Source organism: Stereum hirsutum (genome assembly GCF_000264905.1).
Source record: "Stereum hirsutum FP-91666 SS1 unplaced genomic scaffold STEHIscaffold_8, whole genome shotgun sequence".
Classification (NCBI taxonomy): Eukaryota; Fungi; Basidiomycota; class Agaricomycetes; order Russulales; family Stereaceae; genus Stereum; species Stereum hirsutum.
Window position 1 is genome coordinate 1,139,875 of NW_006763138.1, and position 18,937 is coordinate 1,158,811.

The 18,937-nt window shown below is 53.4% G+C and overlaps 3 protein-coding genes across 3 annotated transcripts; 2 read left to right on the top strand and 1 right to left on the bottom strand.

The window, feature by feature from the left end:
- Positions 1-534: 534 nt before the first annotated feature.
- On the top strand, positions 535-4,993 carry STEHIDRAFT_80276 (uncharacterized protein). Its single transcript, XM_007304623.1, has 6 exons — positions 535-698; positions 751-1,717; positions 1,798-2,907; positions 2,970-3,965; positions 4,035-4,225; positions 4,293-4,993. The coding sequence occupies exons 1-6, from the start codon at positions 561-563 to the stop codon at positions 4,845-4,847; spliced, it is 3,957 nt and encodes a 1,318-aa protein (XP_007304685.1). The 5' UTR covers positions 535-560; the 3' UTR covers positions 4,848-4,993.
- Positions 4,994-7,694: 2,701 nt separating this feature from the next.
- STEHIDRAFT_111624 (uncharacterized protein) lies at positions 7,695-11,287 on the bottom strand (the record flags this gene model as incomplete). The annotated part of the gene is made up of 6 exons (XM_007304898.1): positions 7,695-7,771; positions 7,830-7,881; positions 7,913-9,178; positions 9,285-10,250; positions 10,397-10,539; positions 11,113-11,287. 6 exons carry the CDS (start codon positions 11,285-11,287, stop codon positions 7,695-7,697), a joined length of 2,679 nt encoding a protein of 892 aa, XP_007304960.1.
- Positions 11,288-11,916: 629 nt separating this feature from the next.
- Positions 11,917-18,858, top strand: STEHIDRAFT_98438 (phospholipase D). The gene is made up of 18 exons (XM_007304899.1): positions 11,917-13,333; positions 13,419-13,552; positions 13,640-13,873; positions 13,953-14,780; positions 14,853-14,934; positions 14,993-15,089; positions 15,163-15,295; positions 15,391-15,529; positions 15,614-15,801; positions 15,907-16,081; positions 16,142-16,443; positions 16,506-16,580; positions 16,643-16,782; positions 16,847-17,115; positions 17,187-17,767; positions 17,833-17,937; positions 17,992-18,340; positions 18,400-18,858. The coding sequence occupies exons 1-18, from the start codon at positions 12,379-12,381 to the stop codon at positions 18,492-18,494; spliced, it is 4,881 nt and encodes a 1,626-aa protein (XP_007304961.1). The 5' UTR covers positions 11,917-12,378; the 3' UTR covers positions 18,495-18,858.
- The last annotated feature ends 79 nt before the right edge of the window (positions 18,859-18,937 follow it).

Below are 18,937 nucleotides of genomic sequence, written 5' to 3' on the forward strand. Positions count from 1 at the left end.
AGAAGTGTGCGCAGGAGTGGAAGTCTAGGGTAGCGGGTCTCGATGGCAGCGATACATCTTTGGGTGCTGATGGTGAAATTCCGACGCAGCAGCTGCCACCAAGGACTTCCAGTGCACCTCCCGATTCACTTTCACCGGGGAAACGAGCACAGAACGCCTGGTATAGCGCTCATGCGCATGATTTTGACGATGCGTATTCTGGGTAAGATCCGAATCCTCTTGTGTCTTGGCCCAGTTTTTCTATTCCTTGTGGAGTTCTGCTCATACTACTACCTGCCTGCCATACATTCTGCAGATATTCGAACATCAACACTCGTCCCGGCTCAGCACCACCTGACGTCCCTGATGGGCCACCTTGCCCCGGAATCCCAATCTTCTGGCCTCCCGAGCTCGATCCCTACGATACGTTCCCTTGGTCACGCCTAGGTCCGACTGCTGGACTCGAGCAGTTTCCGTTCTCTATCAGCATTCAAGACCAGGGAAGCAGGTTCCTTGCGCACTCGCGTCAGTGTACTGGTGTTGTACACCACGTGAGTGTGCCTTGCCTCGAATGCCAGTCCATGTCCCCTCGCATCGAACGAGTCGTCTCAGCCGCACGGTCAGGGATAGTGCCACACAAATTCATCCACTTCAGCCCTCAGCAGCTACGAGAGCGACTTCGGGAGCGCATGGATGCATTGAATGCATGGAAGTTGAAGGTGTGTGTATTATATTTTCTTACTTTCGAATCACTCTAATGCTCTTGTTCAGTTTCTCAATCTTAGCCGCTCTATGGCTGCCGCAGCTCAGAAAGCCGTCGACTTTAAGCGCTTCACCATGGCTTTTGCAGAAATGGACGCATCTAAAGTCGGTATCCTGGTTCAAACGGCTCTGCGCCACGGTGCGAGCATTACTGCTATCATAACGCAGATGGAGCAAGCGATCAAGGGTGTATACAATCCTCGCTTCGTCTCGGAACGCACTCTCGATATCTCGACGTTGATCTTCCGCATCGGCGGTCGCCCTCTTCTGTACGCAATGAACCACGCACTCGGCCTTCCATCTCTTCGAACTCTCCAACACCACCTTTCCTTCATACGGATCATGCCCACCGTCGGAGACATTACACGGCAGACGATAGATCACAATATTCGAGAGGTCCTTTTGAAGCCTTTGACGAGCCTCGCCAGATCCGTTCACCGCCGTGGTGCTTCTCTCCTCATCGACGAAGTCGCTCTCGAGGAGGCCGCCTGTCATTTCCATGATGTCAACATGGTAGGCGGCCTCTGTTGGAAGCATTCCCGCCTCTTCGACCTCGTTCTACGATCGTATCACTCGGCGGTCGAATTAGCAAAGCACCTGGCAGCAGGAGATCTTCACCTCGGCAAGGAGATGACGGTCGCTTCCATTTCCTTTTTCGGTACCGGTGATTCACGAACGTACCCTATCCTTGCTGCACCAACCTGCAAGCAGGAGGACTCGTCGGATATGTCCCGTATCTTCGAGATGCTCATTGGAGGCTATAATAAGGTCGCAGCTGCCATCCTTGGGCCACTCTGGTCGGTCGCCACTGACGGGGATTCGACTCGGCGAAAAGCAGGCTATCACCTCTTCGTCAAGAAGCGATTGCCACCATCATCACCCATCTATCCTACACTGGTGCAGCTTCCAGGCCTCAATCTTTTCACTGGAGAGGACGACGTGACCCTCGACTTCGATTGGAAACATGTCTATAAACGTATGATCATCATTTCACGCACAATAAATCGATAACAGTTCGTCTACAGATGCTGATTCGGAGCTCTCATTTATTTATAGGTATCTGCACTCTTATCCGCTCGGTATCCGGAATCGTACTCGGCCCTGGACGCATCATCAGCCCGTCCTTCCTCCACAAGTACCTGGTGCGCCTCGAAGGTCAAGACGAAGACTCGGTCAACAAGCTTCTGCACCCTTCTGATCCGCAGGACGTGCCTCGCGCCATCGATCTCATGCAAGCTATCGTCAAACTTCGTTCACTTCATCTGGAGGCCAGTAACCCAGATACAATCGCTGATCTCGATGCTATACGACTCCTCTCAGATCTTTGCGAGTCAATCCTGGAGGCGTACATCAATCCTCACCTTTCCCTTACCGAGCAAGTCACGTATCTTAGCAAGTTCGCCCACCTTTCATTTGCATTCTTCCGACTCTATCGCACACATTACATGTCGAACCAGTTATATGGAGACTCGCAGTGCATGGTCAAGAACGCAATCTTCTGCATCGCGAAACAGCAAGCACTCGATCCAACGCAGCTATTTCACCTCTTCGAGCTCGGAGACGATCGTCTAGAGAAACTATTTGGCCGCATTAGAATGCTTGGCGCACATGACTCGGGAATGCGCTATAATCAGGGTGTTGACCGCCTTGGGCATGCCGTCGATATCGATGCAGCTTTCGCGCGGAATCCTGACCTCGACAGTGGTCAACGTCGCCTCAAGGTCACAAGAACTGCAGCGCTCGACCACCTGAACAATGCATCGTGGGATGGAGATGCCGCCGTCAATAAGGTATCTCTCCCCGACGCTTGGGCTGCTGGTCGCCGCGCAGCGGTGGTTACTATTCTCCAGTCATCAATGCCACCGGAGTCCGCTGCCTTTGAGGAGATCTTCAGTAGTGGCGAAGTCGATATGCTCTGTCCATTCGAAGCCGGGAAGTACCCGGGCGTAGACGATACGGAACCAGACAGATCGATTCCTTCGGACGAAACACAGCGTTCAGTTCCTACCACGGTTCCCTCCACCGACGCCACGCCCACAACCACCACGAATGTGACCTCCGAGTCAGCCCCCGCGACCTCGTCAGGCACCTTTGCCGCCGCCTCTACCAGTTCGCCACCTAGTGCCACGGTGAACGCCACCTGCGAGGATGTATCGGAAGTGTACGGTATGAGTTTCTCTCTCTTTTATTTTTCTGGTGCCGATACTGAACGACTTTCTTCTTACTAGATCTTGACGATGATTCAGACGATGAGTATACGATTCCCTCGTGGCTCTTTGAAGACATAGAGGAGGCAGAGGCGGAGCGATCTCTCGAGGAAGGATTACCTGACATTGATGGCCTCTCTACGCTCGAACTAGGACCTGGGATCACGCCAAACGACTGGCTGCTCTGCAATGGGAAGCCTGTTCACAAACAGACCATCTGCCGCCTCGTCATCAACGCTGACTTCATTCACAAGTCAAAAAACCGTCCAGAACGCGTCCGGGGATTCAGCAAACCTACTTGGCAGCCAAATCTCAACACCTCTGCTGATCTGATAGGCTCCGACACTTTCGTCGAAGGAGATCACTTCGCCACCATTCTACGCCATCAGAAGATTGTCTCCCTTGCCCTCGTACGCTGCACAAAAATCACGCGAGGACGAACAAAGGAAACCGAGCTTCCGATCCCCACTGTCACCAACCCAGAGGCTAATGTCCACCTCGAAGGCCAGATTCTGACCATGCGCCGCGTTCAGCTCGCTCCCTCGATTGACGCCGTCGCCTCTACAGCAGCTACTACTCTTAACGCCACTTCCTTCGAACGTTCATCAGGATCAGGGGCAATGCAGTCACTTCACGCCGAGACTTCGCACGCTCCTCTCAAATTCGCTGACTCGTCTGACTCCCAGTGGATATGGGTGTGGGATGGTGGATTCGTGATGGCTGATGCGAAGATGCGGGGCTCTCAGGTCGTCACTGAGAAACCCTGCGTGATCTCCGTTGCCGGCCATCTCTGTATTCCCCAGGTTGATTGCCGCTCTGTTGTCGCTCGAGAACGCCTTCCTGACGACGCTACTACAAAGATCAACTCCATGGGCACGACTTGGGAGTTCGACGAAAGTTATCTGCTATCGTTGAGCACAAACCTGTGGGAGAGTCTCGTTGAGGAGGAAGTTCGCGTTGATGATCTTCCGGTATTTCCTTTGCTCACTCGCGGAGGGTTTCCTTATGCCTTTGCAGGTACGCCTGCGCCTTTGTTTCAACTGTTGGGGATTTCGGGTCTCATCTTACGTGTTCTACTACTACTAGGGAAAGCAGCTCTTGTGAATGATTCGGCATCAGAACGTCTGCGCATGGAGATGAGCGAGGATGGCGATCGCAAGTGTGATTTCTGCGGCGAGGCTGTCTCTTTCGACAAGGATCAGTGGAGAGGCCATATTGGGTGGCATATTCTTCGTGCACTCTGTGGCGCTATCGAACCACGTCCTTTGACAAACCCAGTATGGTCTTAATTTAATTGTGTCCTTGTCAATAGTACTGATCAATTGATATTTCTAAATGGTGTAGGTCGGAATGCCAATGCCGTGCGGCTCCTGTGGTCGCAGCGATAACGCGCTCTGTCAGGACATCACGATCACTATCAACAATAAGACGACAAAGGTGGATTCTAAATGTCCACTCTTTCGTAGCCCCAAGTCATATGCTCTTGCAGCGAAGGGAACAGCCGTGACACGCTGCAGGAACATACCAATCCGCTGTCCTCTGTGCGAAGAGACTGATCCCCGCTTGCGTGGTCGTACTTACCGTGGGTTTTGGAGGTATAATATGGCAGAGCACATTCACATTCATCATAGGGAATATGCCTCTCCGGCGAACCCTAGCAATCACGGCCGCTTTCCCCTTCCTGCTAGTTTGTGGGAGAACATGAAAATCGAACAAAGGGAGTATGAAAGCTGTGGTATCGACCAGTCTCTTGTCCCTCCCCCGTTCAATTTCATTCAGCACGCTACACCATTCACCACCATAGTACCACCCGCGACACCCTCTGGAGGTAAACGTTCACGAGCATTCACAAATACTATGGCAGATGCTCCTGCACGCAAACTGCCTCGTCATGCTTAGTACTACTTCTGACTTACTTATGGTTTGGATGTGTCGTTGACGGACCACGGTTGTAAATTCACGGATACTCTTACAGTGCTCTGTCTATTTCTGTCACGTTCCTCGGTCGTGTTCTTGTATGCCTTTGGATTAGAGCCACAATGTACTTCATTTTCGCCACAGGATCTGCGTCGGTGTGTGATTATCTAATTGGCTTGTTCAAGGACCCCGGAGAATAACTGGAACCGCCTCCCCCCTCCCCCCTCCCCCTAAGCGAGAGTTAGCCGAAGACCTTCCGATGTGCGGGATTGCAATTCCGCACGCCTCTTGGTACAAACCGACGTATGTTGGCTTCCCTCCGAAGAGGTACTAGTCTCCTGGGCCACGAAGAGGCCGACGCCGTACCAGGAGAAAAAAGGGAGGCATAGCCTCGGTCGAATGCACTCAAAGTGCGAAAACTCCCCCAACGATACCAAAGAAAGAAAAGAGAAAAAAGGCCATTGTTGTTGGCGTCACACACGGACTTTCAGTACCACCAGCAACGACGACGGGAACACTAGGGGTCCAAGCCTCCATGAAGGTAATATAGGGGATAATGGTCGAGAAGTAAGCTCCATTGCGGCCGGAAAGGGGCGTACCATGGCAGACCAACGAAAAAAGGGAGTCCGCCGAAGACTCCGATCCAAAGGCTCTCTCTCTCCGCCTTGCCCACGTTAGGGTCATTTCTACACAAGGATATTAACGTCAGGATGGAGCCATAATCGTCGTAAAATTACAAAGAAACACGACGCACGAAGGCCATGAAGGCGGGACACGATGCTCATGTCGAACAGGGGGAGAGAACCCCAACGAGCGGAGCATCTGTTAGCTTCCCTCCGAAGAGGTACTAATCCCCTGAGCCACGAAGAGGCCGACGCCATACCAGGGGACATAATGAGAGGACTAGCCTCGAAGAGAAAAGTGACAGCCCCGAAGGGCGTCTAACGAGTGAAAGATTGGACCATCCCCAGGACAATGCGCGACGCTGGCCGGCATGTCCTTTAATAAGGGGTTAATAGGGTACTGTGTCCGGGATACCGTAAGTACGTAGATCCCTCGAGGTTCTTGAGGCCGCAGCGCGACTCTGCGCACATCCCCGTGACACCCATGGCCTGTCGATCGCATCGCGAGCGATCCCAATCCAATACGGTCCCGGCTTGAGGTCTTGGTACTTGATGTTGAGTCTTGACACCAGTCTTCAATTGGGCGGCCTATGTGAGTCAACATCAGTTAGCACGTTGAACATTGAGGGGAGGCACGAGGAGGAGAGGATGGGAGCACAGACAAGAGAAAGGTTGGAGGGACCCACCTTGGGTCCGGGTCCGGGAGGGAGAAGATGGTGGTGGTAGAGGAGAGAGAAGATTGGGGACCTAAGCGAGCCTCAGGTGGGTCTTATATATGCAGGGAAACAATTCAAACTCCTCCCGGCAAGAGGCACTGGCACCATTGGTCGGCGAAACATACCGAGGCCCAACAGGCCAGAAACTGTGCCCAGATCGAAGAAAAAGAAGCGTTATCTGATGGTATCCCTGGCGGGTCGGCACCCAGAGTTGAGTCCAAATGAGGACTTTGTCCGGATTAGGAAGCGAATGTTGGGACCCACAAAGGGCTGTGGCGCGTATTCCAGAGAACAAAAGCGGAATTATCTCGCGAACGAACGGTCCGTTTCGCACAAAATTTACATCACTTTGTGCGCATTCTGACTAGTAATATTATTTTAGAAATAGAAAGGGGGGGAACGGATAGTAGCAATTGTGAGGAGGCGAAAGGTGAGCGTACTTTGATTGTGGCACTCGAATTTCATTTTCGAACCACGTACCGGCCCCGTGTGCCGCGGCAACGGCAAACGCCGGAGCGCCCCGAGCGCTGTGCCATCCTTTTGTTCCCTTCCACGGCCTCAAATCCGGCCACAAATGCAGATGTTACGCTCCAAATTTTTTTCCCTATAAACCATACGGGTGAATTAAAGTGTTAAACCCCACTGGAAATGGAGATACATCCACACACTGACCGTCCAAGACACTGTACTCCCAGTGAGTTCCACAACCCAGCTGCTCATCCATCTCCTCTTCACGCATCAACGCCCGGCGTTCTCCACTCGGGTCGCTCCGGTTCGTTACCCAAAGTGATTATACGATCCCGACGACCCCCCACAAAGCTCCATGGTAATAGGTTCAGCGTCGAAACAGTCGCTGGCAGCACCCAAGCAGCACCAGCAGATCATCGCCCAAGGATAACTTAGGCAGCGAGCTCGTCGGATACGTTATTTGCACCGCTCAAGGCCCAACCTAGTCGCGACACCAACCATTGGAGGGGTGTTCTCTCCAGACTCCAGCTGCTGCCGGCGAATGAGAGGAAGGGAAAGAGCCGGGAGCGAGGCTGAGTCGCTGAAGGCGGAGCGCGAGAAACACGTGGAGATTAGAGGTCAGAAAGTTGAGAATCTCACCTCTGTGCATTCCACTGGGGCCACGTTCAAACCACCACTTAAGCTCATGTCCCATGATGGCTATCGGATGGGCTCACCCTATAAATATTGCTCTGCCCCAGGCTACAATGCTAGTATCCTCCGCATCTTGTTGAACGTGCTTTTCATCGGCGTTTTGCCGTTTCCTCGAGGCTTGGGACGACTGGCAGCCAAACGACGCAGAACGACGCAAGCCGAGTCAATCATACACGTCGTACTGAGCTCGGGATGAACGCATACATGACACAAAAGCCGCTCGAGACGTCCGTGATATATCAGCCTTGGGACAGGCATCGCGAGTTAACGAGAGGATGGAGCGCAAAATAGTGAACAGAGGACGGCGATCGTAGAGAACACAGGAAAGGTCACAAGAGGACGGATATGAGGATTCGGGAGCTGCAAGTTCGAATAGCGGAGGCATCAGAACGGTTGCTCGCAAATGCTTCGACGTCATGGACAAGTAATGTCATTAGGTAGACCAAGGGAGCAATAATACTTACAAGCTGAAGCTTGAAGGACGGACGGACAAAAGAATCGGGAAGGAGCCCACCTCTCATGACCCAACACATCAAACATCACTAACCAAACACAACCCCGGCCTCCCACCACTCCTCTTCCTCCCTCTATCCCCCGGCGCCCTCTGCCTCTCTCCAACATCCCGCGCATTCCCCTCCCTCATCACGACATCACTCTTACTCAACTTCTTCGCTCGTCCTTTTCTCGCCAACCTTCGCCCTGGGCCCTGATCTTGACCTGCACCTCGAGTTGAATCGGCATTCGCGGCGTTCATACGTTCCCAGACGGCGTTTTCCCGCGTTTGGGATTGATGCATGCAGAGTAAGCTTTGGATCGTTTGCGGCCGGGACCCGGGGCGCGTTTGTGGCTTTGGCTGTGGCCGTTGATTGAGCGTTCGCGAGTGGGATTGGGCATGATGATTCCGGGCAAGAGGGGGTCCGGCCCGTTTCGCTGGGAGCCTCGAGTTCGAGTTCGCGCTCGGACCGGGAGTGGGAGCGGGCGTGGGGAGTGGGGGCGGGTGATTCGTCGATGGAAATGAGCGGGCAACGAAACCGCGACGGGGAGGTGTGCCCCAGGCTTCCGGAGGGATGGAACGTGCGCGGGGAGGAGCGTTGCCGTAGAGGTCGTCGTCTGAGTCTGAGTCTTCATTCGCATTGGTGGTGGTTGTGGTTGTGGTGGCGTTGGCGGATGTGGGTGTGGGTGGTGCGGGTTGGATGTGAGCTGGAGGTTGGAGTTTGGGATGGTCGTCTTCGTCGCTGTCGATTATCATATCATCGTCTACATCCACATCGACGTCGGCATCCTTGTCGGAATCGGAGATTTCGATGTCGATGTCGCTGGAGGAAGATGCTCGGTAGGCGAAATTGTTCCTCGACGACGACGGAGCCGGCTTAAGACTCGAAGCGGATTTCAGTCGTGATTTCCCCTCCGCAGTTGAGGTTGAGCCTGTCCGCGATACAGGTCTAGCTCTAGACTGTACGGATGTATCATAATCATCTGACGGCGGTTCTTCGAGTGCGCCACCCGACTTCGCTGCCAGCCGTGCTTTGGCTTCGGCCTGAGCCTTGAGGATACCACGAAAATCGGGATTTCCGTTCGGGAGGAGTTTATTGGATGTAGAGGGTGGAAGGGGGAGAGGGGGAGGGGGCATTGAATTTCGATGAAGGTCTGGGGTCGATTCTGTGCGTTTGTGTTGGTGTTTGTGGTTGTGAGTGGACGGTCCGGGCCGTTCGGTCGAGTCTGGGACGACTGTGGGTGAGGAGGAGGTGATGGTGGTAGTGGTAGTGGGCATGTGGGCGCTTTGAGGTCGGGATCTTGGGGGAGTCACGGCCGGCTGATAATCCCAAAACCATTCAAAACAAATGAAACATAATCCAATAAAGTGGTTGGACTGTTAACTGCGTGTTTCTTTTTCGAAGACAGAGCAAACACACACGTACACGGTTAATACCATTCACATTCTGATCCGTATTCGATCTCACTATCCGACGACGATCCCCGCTTACTCCAGGGCGATTCTGCCTCTGTGCCGGGATTTGGGATGAGGAAGCCACAGGGCCACCGCTGGACGCAGCGGAAGTGGAGCTGGAATTCCGAGTCCCAGAGCCCGAGCCCGACGCTACTGGTACATGATCTTTCGTACGCGGAGGCGGTCGAGGTCGAGGTTGTGAGTTTGTGCTTGTGGTTGTGTTTGTATGCGAAGACGAGCGCGTCGATTCAGATGATGTCCCAGCAGTACTACTGCTCGGGAAATTCGCGGGACGAGAGTACGGTTTGAAAGCGTTCGGTACTGAGGCGTTGGCGTTGGAGGCTAGCTCAGGTTTCGCAGGTAAAGGGTGGATGAGTTGTTTAGGAGTGGGTTTAGAGGTAGATACGGAAGGTGATGGTGCGGTTCGTCCTGAGTCTCTTGCAGGGATGGTAGTAGTAGTACTAGGACCGGGAGTAGGCGTGATAGAGGTCGTACTACCAGAGGACCGAGCGGTCTTGGAAGTGGGTTTCGAGGACTTTAAATTAGGAGCAGCAGCAGCAGCATGCCCATTTGACTGTGACGGTCGTGTGGTGGTGCTCTGACTTTGAGCTGGGACGCTAGCAGGTCTGGGATCCGGAGTCGAGCTGATCTCGACGATGTCGTCCGAGTCCGAGTCTGCCTCTGAGCCGGAGGATATCGTGATAGTTTCGGGTGGCGGAGCTATCGAAGGTGTATTCCTTTTCGATGATGACAGTGGTGGCTTTGTGGGTGATTTCGTGGGTGATTTCGTGCGCGATGGTTGGTTCATGGATGTGGATGTAGATGGTCCGTCGATTTCCATGATATCGTCATCTGAGAGTTCGATGGGTGGGTCGGAATTGCGGGATGGGCCTGGTGTGGTGGTGGATGTGTTCGTCATGTTCGCGTTTGATTGGGCCTGTGAATGAGATATCGTCGATGTTAGTACGAGTCATACTAGACGCCGATAACTTGACAAAGAAACGTGTGGCGCCACCTCTGGGCGCCACAGTTGCATCTCGAACTCTGAGTTCAAACCACGTAACCTAAAATAAAGATACCTACAGAGTTGATGGATACGCTGCCGTGATCCCCATCACTCCGCTTCTTACATCGTTTACAGAGCCACGATAAAGGTTGACCGTCATGGCTGCTTCTCAAGAGCGAAGTTATCGTCGCTTCATCCACAGCCGGGATGAGACACGTCCCTATCAAATCACCAAATAACCAACAAATTTTTTGATTACGAAGAAAAGCTCAGTCAGTGAACGCTCAATTGATGCTGCGAGGTGTGAAGGGAGGGAGGTCTTACTGTGCCAGGTGTTGCCACACGTACGGCACGTGAGGAGGAAATGTTGCAGGTCGTTGTGCGATTGTGAACAGCGAAGGCAGGGGGGTCCGTCTGGGAGGTTGACATACCGAGCCATACGTATACTGTCCTTGACGAATGAAAAAAAAAATGAACCCCCTTTTACTAGTAGTTTGTTGATAGCAAGCAGTTAACGAGTTAAAGGATGGAATTTGAAATGGTAGACGCGTCGCGCTCGTTCGCATTCACACGACGCGGTTAGGTTAGGGTTACTTTACGTAATACAATGACCGGATACTCGATTCGAACAGCCCGGGTACGGGCCACACACCATCAACTCTAAATCGACTACAGTACATTCGTGAACCGACCAGCTATATAATTTTGTCCCTATATTTTTCTTATGATCTGCTCTAGGGATGCTCCGAATTCGAAGAGACTAGGAGTTGGTAACCTGAAGGATCTCACTCACACCATCCAAGGAAAATTTGAACATCATATGCCAGTCTCGCATGTGTAGCCAAGCCATTGAAGTCGGGCTCTAGTTTCAGCACAAGCTTGGGGTGATGCATGACCTTCAATGAGAGTCGTCCAAGACGTTTCAACTTGCATGCCTTGGCAGCCTTGCTATATTTTCCTCCGTACATTTGTGTGGCGCTCGACAAAACGGTACAACTCGGACCTACAGCGGCTGCGCGATGCGGTCATACGGCGCTCGCTTGGCGCTCGCACAATCGTCGTGCTTGCTCACACAGTCTCGAAGGAGCAGTCCTCATTCTCCGACGGTAGACTGCTTGGCAGCCTTCCATACCGCCCGGTGGCCACGGCCAGACCATCAGGCTGCGTAACTCGGCTACCGTCTCATGTTCAACAAATACAGTATTTATTCTTCATCGTTGTGGATGTCCCGAGACTGCAATTGCAGGAGTTGAGAAGATGTTGAGAAGAGAGTCGAGTCATAGACGGCGAAGTAGAACGAACCTGTGGCCAAGCTGCTGGTGCTTGGCGTGCCTTAGATCACCACAGAGATGACGTACGTTTATCCGGAGTGCTATACATAGTCGCGACTTTGGACGGATCCTTTACCTTACACTCACTTCCATACCCTGTCCATATCCCCAAAAATTATCAGTCTGAGGCCCTCCTCATCGTCACTCGTTCCAATTCTGCCATGGCGACTTTCGCCGACATCGTCCACCACGCCGTGCACGGCCAGCACGACGCCGAGCACAATAACAACCAGCCGGCGCAGAGTGGCGACGGCAACGCTACCACTCCCGCCCCCCCGCCCGTGACGGTCTCAACGGCCTCGGTCTCAGACGACAACACTAAACGTTCGTCTTCTCCAGAGCGGTCGCACGCGAACGGCGACGCGAGTCCGCTCTCTCCGTCTTCTCCGTCTTCTACGAGGCGTAAGTCCTTGAACTCGTACAAGGACGTTGTTCCACAGTCGCCTCAGTTCCGGACGGGGCCTCCTCGTTCGCTTTCGTATGGGTATGGACATGGACATGGGCCACAGCATCAGCATCAGTCTGGGTCGACGTCCCAGAAGAGCTCGAGGCTTGGACAGGGGACTGGGACGGACACGATCGGCGAGGAGAGTCTCGACACATCTGACGTTTATCCCCATCCCGAACAACAACAAGCGCCACAATCACCACCGACAACATCCCAACAAGAACAACAACTCGAACAGTTACAACTGCACGACGTCTCGAACACAGAAGACGACGAAGACATGTCCTATTTCGACTTCACGCCGCGTCTCAACGGCGACGGCACGCACCAATTCCGGGGCGCGCTCGAGTTTCACGATCCGGCACAGTTGGAGCGCGAGCGGGAGATGGCGCAGAGGAGGGCGAAGAGGCGGGATTCGAGCAGTGTGTGGCATGATTGGAGGCATAAACTCCTCCCGGAGAGTCTCGCGGAGTCGCCGAGGAGCGAGCATCGGGCTTTGCATTTTGCGCGGAGTGCGACGGATTTGAGGCAGGGAAGGGAGGAGGAGGAGGATGAAGAGGCTGGAGCTGAGGCCGAACCCGCGGGGAGGAGGAGAGGACAGAGTGAGGGCGAGGGCGACCATGACGAGGAGCCTTCGTTGTTGAGAGGGGCGATTGGGAGGTCTTGGGGCAGGGGCAGCGTGTCGCGCAGCTATTCTATGCCACTGAAGGAGAAGGAGCGGGAGAAGGAAGAATCAGGAGACAAGGAAAAGGAGAAGGGCAAAGGAAAAGAGAAGGCTCACGGTAACGAATCGACCCACTCGAGAGCTAACTCCTCCACCAACACCCCCAACCAGAAATGGAGCCGTCTCCGTACGCTCATCCCCCGCGTCGCCTCCCAAGCACGTCAAGGCCCCATCTCCTCCACCGTCGCGCCCACCGGGGTCAACATCACAGACGAGCTCATCGCCGGCGGTCTCTCCACGCTCATGCTCCGTCTGTGGTTCGAGCGCGACGACAAGGAGAATCGGAGGGTGCCCATTCTCTTTCATAGGTTGAGGATCAGGATCAGCGATAGTTTGCACCCGTTGCATGGGACGAGCAGCGTGTTTAGGATCGAGTGTGAGTATGCGAATGGGGCGGCGAGGTGGGTGATTTATAGGCAGTTGAAGGATTTCTTGAGCTTGCATACGCATTATGCGGTGTCGAATGCGTATAATCGAAACCAGGACATCTTGCCCGAGTTTCCGAGGACCAGTACGTCGATCCTTCCTCTCTTACACCCACACTTGCTCTGTTCTTCGGGAAACTTTGTGGTGTTCACTTACCATCGTTGGGACAGGTCTTCCGTACTTCAAGTTCCTGAAGAAGGAGAGTAGGCACGAGAATGGGAAGAACGATGTCAAACGGGCTGATTTTGCGCGTATGCAACGCGCCGTGCTGGAGAACTACCTCATTTCCCTCGTCCGTGCCGTCGTACGTTATCCCTCCATTCTCTGCACCTGACCGGCACTCACAACCTCATCTTGCTACGCTCACACACTCATACTCCGTCCACAACAGATGTTCCACCCCACCTCGAACCGCCTCGCCGGCTTCCTCGAGATCTCAGCCCTGCACCTCTCGCTGGCCCAATCCGGCGGTACGCAGTACAAGGCGGGATACATGAAGATAGAGAGCGTGGGGAGTCGAGGGGGAGGATGGGGAAGAAAGAGCGCGGGCTGGGGAGAGAGGAAGGAACAGAAGTGGTGTGCGGTTAGGGAGAGCTATTTGATCGCGGTTGTGGAGCCGGGGGAGGTATGTTTCTTTTTCTGTTTATTATTCGGATCTGTTTTTATCTTATTTTGCGGGGTTTGTGTTTCATCGGCATATATAGCTCGCGGTCTGGGACATCTTCATGCTCGATACCGATTTCAAGATCGAGCGGCCGATGCGGTATTACCGTCAAGGAATAAACCTCCTCCACGGCGAAGCCCCACAATCGAACCGCATCGTCGAACAGGGCAAACACAAGATGTCGCACCACCACAAGTCCGAGGACGACGCCCATCAGCACACTCACCGGCATTCAGAAGATCCGAACGGTGCGCAGGACGGGTTATTGCATCCGGACGGACACGAGCACGAGCATGAGCATTCGGAGACGAGAAGTATGCTGGGGACGATCAAGAAGACGATCTCGAAAGTGGTTTCGCATCATCGACGGTCGGGGTCGGGTGCGTCTTCGGCTGCGCCTGTGAATGGGAACGGCGATGCGTATGCTGCAGGGAGACCGAGTGGCGCGACTGGGACGACCACTCATACCGCCGAGACGAGGCAGACACGCACGGACGACGACGCGGCGTCCACGCGATCATCGTCGAGTTCTAGCTCGAGTAGTTCAAGCAGCTCGAGCAGTCACAGGCCTCCGACTCCCCTCCTCGATCCGTCAACAAACACGGATCCCTTAGCCGCGCGGGGACAAGGCGAGAAGGACGGCAAGAAGAAGAAGAAGTGGCAGAGCAGCGAGGTCTCGAAACATACTTTCTACGTCGAGAACTCACAGATGCGGCTGAAGTTGAGCGCGCATAATGAGAGGCAGATGTTGCAGTGGATCGCCGCGCTGGAGAGGGTCGCGTCGACTTCGCATTATACGGGGGGGAATCGATTTGATTCGTTTGCGCCTATAAGGTTGAATGTGGCGGCGCAGTGGCTTGTGGATGGGGTACGTTTGATTCCATCGTCCTCTTACGCGATATATGGGATCAGTACTGATTGTTGTGCGTTGAAAATGCAGCGGGATTATATGTGGAATCTTTCGAGGGCGATGTTGCTGGCGAGGGATGTGATCTATATCCATGACTGGTGGCTCTCGCCTGGTACGTCCCCCTTTCGCGCGTGCGTGACGAATGGATGTTGAACGGTAGCTATTTGCAGAGCTTCAGATGCGTCGTCCTGGGAAGCCGAAATATAGGTTAGATCGTCTGCTGGAGCGGAAGGCGAAGGAGGGCGTCAAGATCTATGTTATCCTCTAGTGCGTTCTCTCATTCTTGATATCCCATGTCCTGTTCAAGGAGAAGGAGAGTGCGGAGCTGATGCCCTGACAGTCAAGAAGTCTCGAGCCGTACGACGCCGACGGATAGTAACTACGCGAAACAGAGGTTAAATGCTCTGCATCCGAATATTATGGTCCAGCGCTCGCCGTCGCATTTCCAGACGGGGACGTTTTATTGGGCCCATGTGTGTACTTTCCCCCTCCTATTTTTTTTTTCGTGTTTTTCTTCCTCGCTACTTTCATTCTAATTGAGTGTCCCGTTTTCCGTTGATTTTTGTAGCACGAAAAGCTCTGTGTGATCGACCAGACGATCGCGTTCATGGGTGGTGTGGATCTCTGCTTTGGTCGCTGGGATACGTCGCAGCATGTTCTCGTCGATGACCCGGAACAAACGGGGATTCCTGATCATATTTGGCCTGGTCAGTACACTTTCCTCTTGCCCTTCCTTTTTGACTACTTCTCTGATTTCATGACATTTTCGGGGTGTGGTGTGTGACGTACAGGAAAGGATTTCAGCAACGCCCGAATCACTGACTTCCACACGCTCAACAAGCCCGACGAAGACATGCATGACCGTAGTAAGGTTCCGCGTATGCCGTGGCACGATGTCGGGATGCAGGTGCTTGGGCAGCCGGCGAGGGATTTGTCGAGACATTTCGTGCAGAGATGGAACTATTTGTTGAGGATCAAGGTTCGTTCTTCATCCCCCCTCTTTCTTTGGATTGTACTGGCTAATACGTGGATTCGATTCCTTGCTCGCTTCCTCTCTTGTGACTGTGGCGGACATGTAATGTAGAACCACAGCCGTGTGATGCCCTTCTTGTTACCCCCGCCGGAGTTCAAGCCTGGAGAACTCGCTCAGCTGGGGTTGACGGGGACATGCGAGTTGCAGGTCTGTAGATCCGCGGGCCCGTGGTCTTTGGGCACTCCCGATAGGATCGAACATTCCATCCAAAACGCCTATCTCAAAGGTGTGTCCTGCCCCATCTCTCCTCCCATCCCCTCGCTTACTAACCCCGTCTATGTTGCAGCCATTCAAATGTCCGAACACTTCGTCTACATCGAGAACCAGTTCTTCATCACTTCTACCGTAGTCGGCGACGTCACGATCGAGAACAAGATCGGAGACGCGATCGTACATCGGATTATCAGAGCGCACAGGGAAGGAACTCCTTGGAAGTGTTGCGTTATGATCCCGCTGCTGCCTGGGTTCCCGATGCCAGTGGATCATAGCGAGGCGAGCTCGGTGAGGATCATTTTGGAGTGTCAGAACAGGACGATATGTAGGGGACCGAATTCGATATTTGCGAGGTTGAGGAAGGAGGGGATTGATGTGAGCTGTTTGTTATTTTTTCGATATATAGGAAGCTGATTTGGTTTGACCATGTCGTGTAGCCGGACGACTATTTCGCTGTGTTTTCTTTGAGGAACTGGTCTAAGCTGCGTGGGGACGTTCTGACTAGCGAACTGGTGAGCGGTCCTGCTTTTTGGTCGGAGTTGTTGTAGAATGCGTACTGAGAGTGGGATTGTAGGTTTATATCCACGGGAAGGTTTGCATCGTAGACGATCGTATTGCTATCATCGGTAGTGCCAACATCAACGAGCGGTCCCAGCGCGGTGACAGAGACTCAGAGCTCGCCTCTGTCATCCGTGATACCGATATGATTGACTCGTACGTTTGCCTTTAGCTCCCCTGTCCTCTCATATTTTTTCTAACCATCTAATTCCTACCGTAGGACCATGGCCGGAAAGCCCTTCAAAGTTGGCCGCTTCGCTCACACCCTTCGCATGCGTCTCATGCGTGAACACGTCGGTGTTGATGTCGACGCGATGGACGAGGAAGACTTGCTCGCGTCTGAACCTGTCAAGGAGCTGCACGAACAGGACGAGTGGGATCCCGATCAAGAGCAGAAGCATGGTAATGAGGACGTGGTGGCCTCTTCACATCCTCATGAGACCCGAACCAGGAACCTTCTTAACATGGGCGGTGGCGTGGCGAAGCAACGTACGTCCTAAGCTAGGCTCAATCTCTTCGTTGTGACTGAAAATTGGACCCGATATCTTCCTCGAATTCAGTGATTCACGGCGGTAGCGACGTCACCTCGAAACTGGCATCCCAAGCACTGCACAAGATCGGAGTAGGCTCCGCTCCCGACTCTCGGATCGCCGACGTGACCGTTATGAACGAACGCCAAACCTTCACCCGCGACGGTGAAAAAGAGCCCGGGTTCACCAGCGCCGTCGTCCCAACTCTAGAAGAGAAGATGGTCTCCGAGCATCGCCCACCAGGATCGAAAGCGCTCGGCACGCCCATCCTCGAAGATCCCGAGATAGAGAAATCCGAGAGGGAGGGCACGGCGCCGGAGACGGCCAGGCTCGACAACGGTCAGCTCTTCGGTGCTCCCGCGGACGCGTCGAAGGATGCGAAGACGGACGACGAGCCGCCGCATGCGAAGGGCGCGAAGGACGACGCGGACGCGGAAGAGAAGAAGGCGCCGCGTGCGAGGTCGATTTTGAGGAAACATTTGATGGCGGATTTGGGGCAGAGTCCTTGGACTTTGCCGACGCCAACGCCAAAAGTTGATCCCGATGGGTTTGCGGACCCGGTTTGCGATGAGTTTTGGAAGGATGTTTGGGTAGCCAGTGCGGTGCATAATGTGAGTCGTTGTTTGTTGAAATCGATGCTTGCGAGAAAGGAGCTGACTGAAATGTTTTGCCATAGACGGAGATCTTCCGTCGTGTGTTCCATTGCGTTCCGGACGACATGGTTACGACCTGGAAGCAGTATATTGAGTTTGTTGCCCACCATGAACGCTTGAACAAACCAGTATGTCAAAATTCTTTATTTTCAAGCACAATTAGTCGTTGACCTTTTCTGCAGCTTCGAGACGATCCATCCGAGCAAGCAGGTACCATTCCTTCGGAGACCGGCGACAAGGAGGCTCCAGACGCGCACGAGCAACAAAAGACTGGAGAGCCTCGTGGCGAGCAACTCCTCGGTAGAGGAGACGCTGCAAAGACGGAAGCCATTCACAAGGGACTTGCCGGCTCAGACGATACACAAGGCGCCAGTGCTTCTGAGAAACCACAGAATGGGAACGCGCATGAGACGAAGGCGCAAGGTCAGGGCACGGAGAAGAAGACGAAGGGTGATGATGGTGGTCCTGCGTTTACGAAGCGCGAGCGTGAGGAGATGGAGGCTTTGTTGCAGCAGTTGTGTGGTCATCTTGGTATGTTTATCTTGTCAATCTCATTGAAGGTGTTTTTGCTAACGGTGGTACGCTCTCAGTGGTATATCCAACTCGATTCTTGGAAGGTGAAGACGTGGCGAACAACTTCTTGTTCAACTCGGACAGGATACTTCCCATGCCTATTTATGATTAATTCCTTTGCTATCCGTTCCTTTATTTGCTTTCAGCCTCATTGCTTCCTCTCATTTTGGACTCTCTTTTGGCACCATTTTTCTTGCCCACCGACATCACTCCCGATGCGACTTAACCCTCAGATAGGCTTTCGATTAGCCGAACAAAAACAGACACTCCTTTACCTCAGTTCCCCTCCTATTTTGAGCTCCCGCCCCCCTCAGCTCCCCTCTCTTTCTACATATTTTATTGCCTTCGCTTTTCTCTCGTCAGTCCTTTCATTCACGCAGCTTCGTACCGTATTGTGATTTCGCTCTGCAGTCTCTTGGAACGCTCTTGTACTGTAGCATACACGCACCCAAATAATTGCCTAAGAAAGGCATTCGATACCCAATTTTGCATTGGCTCTGTCTGCTCTTCCGATATCTTGTACCAAGAGATTGACCCTGAGACACCCTGCTCTCA

Bases quoted from the DNA above. Each gene is read 5' to 3' on its own strand.
- STEHIDRAFT_80276 (XM_007304623.1), top strand. From the start codon at position 561: ATGTCCCCTCGCATCGAACGAGTCGTCTCAGCCGCACGGTCAGGGATA. The intron at 1,718-1,797 runs GTATGATCATCA...ATTTATTTATAG, and splicing joins TTGGAAACATGTCTATAAAC to GTATCTGCACTCTTATCCGC. The intron at 3,966-4,034 runs GTACGCCTGCGC...TACTACTACTAG, and splicing joins GTTTCCTTATGCCTTTGCAG to GGAAAGCAGCTCTTGTGAAT.
- STEHIDRAFT_98438 (XM_007304899.1), top strand. From the start codon at position 12,379: ATGTCCTATTTCGACTTCACGCCGCGTCTCAACGGCGACGGCACGCAC. The intron at 13,874-13,952 runs GTATGTTTCTTT...CGGCATATATAG, and splicing joins CGGTTGTGGAGCCGGGGGAG to CTCGCGGTCTGGGACATCTT. The intron at 17,768-17,832 runs GTGAGTCGTTGT...GTTTTGCCATAG, and splicing joins TAGCCAGTGCGGTGCATAAT to ACGGAGATCTTCCGTCGTGT.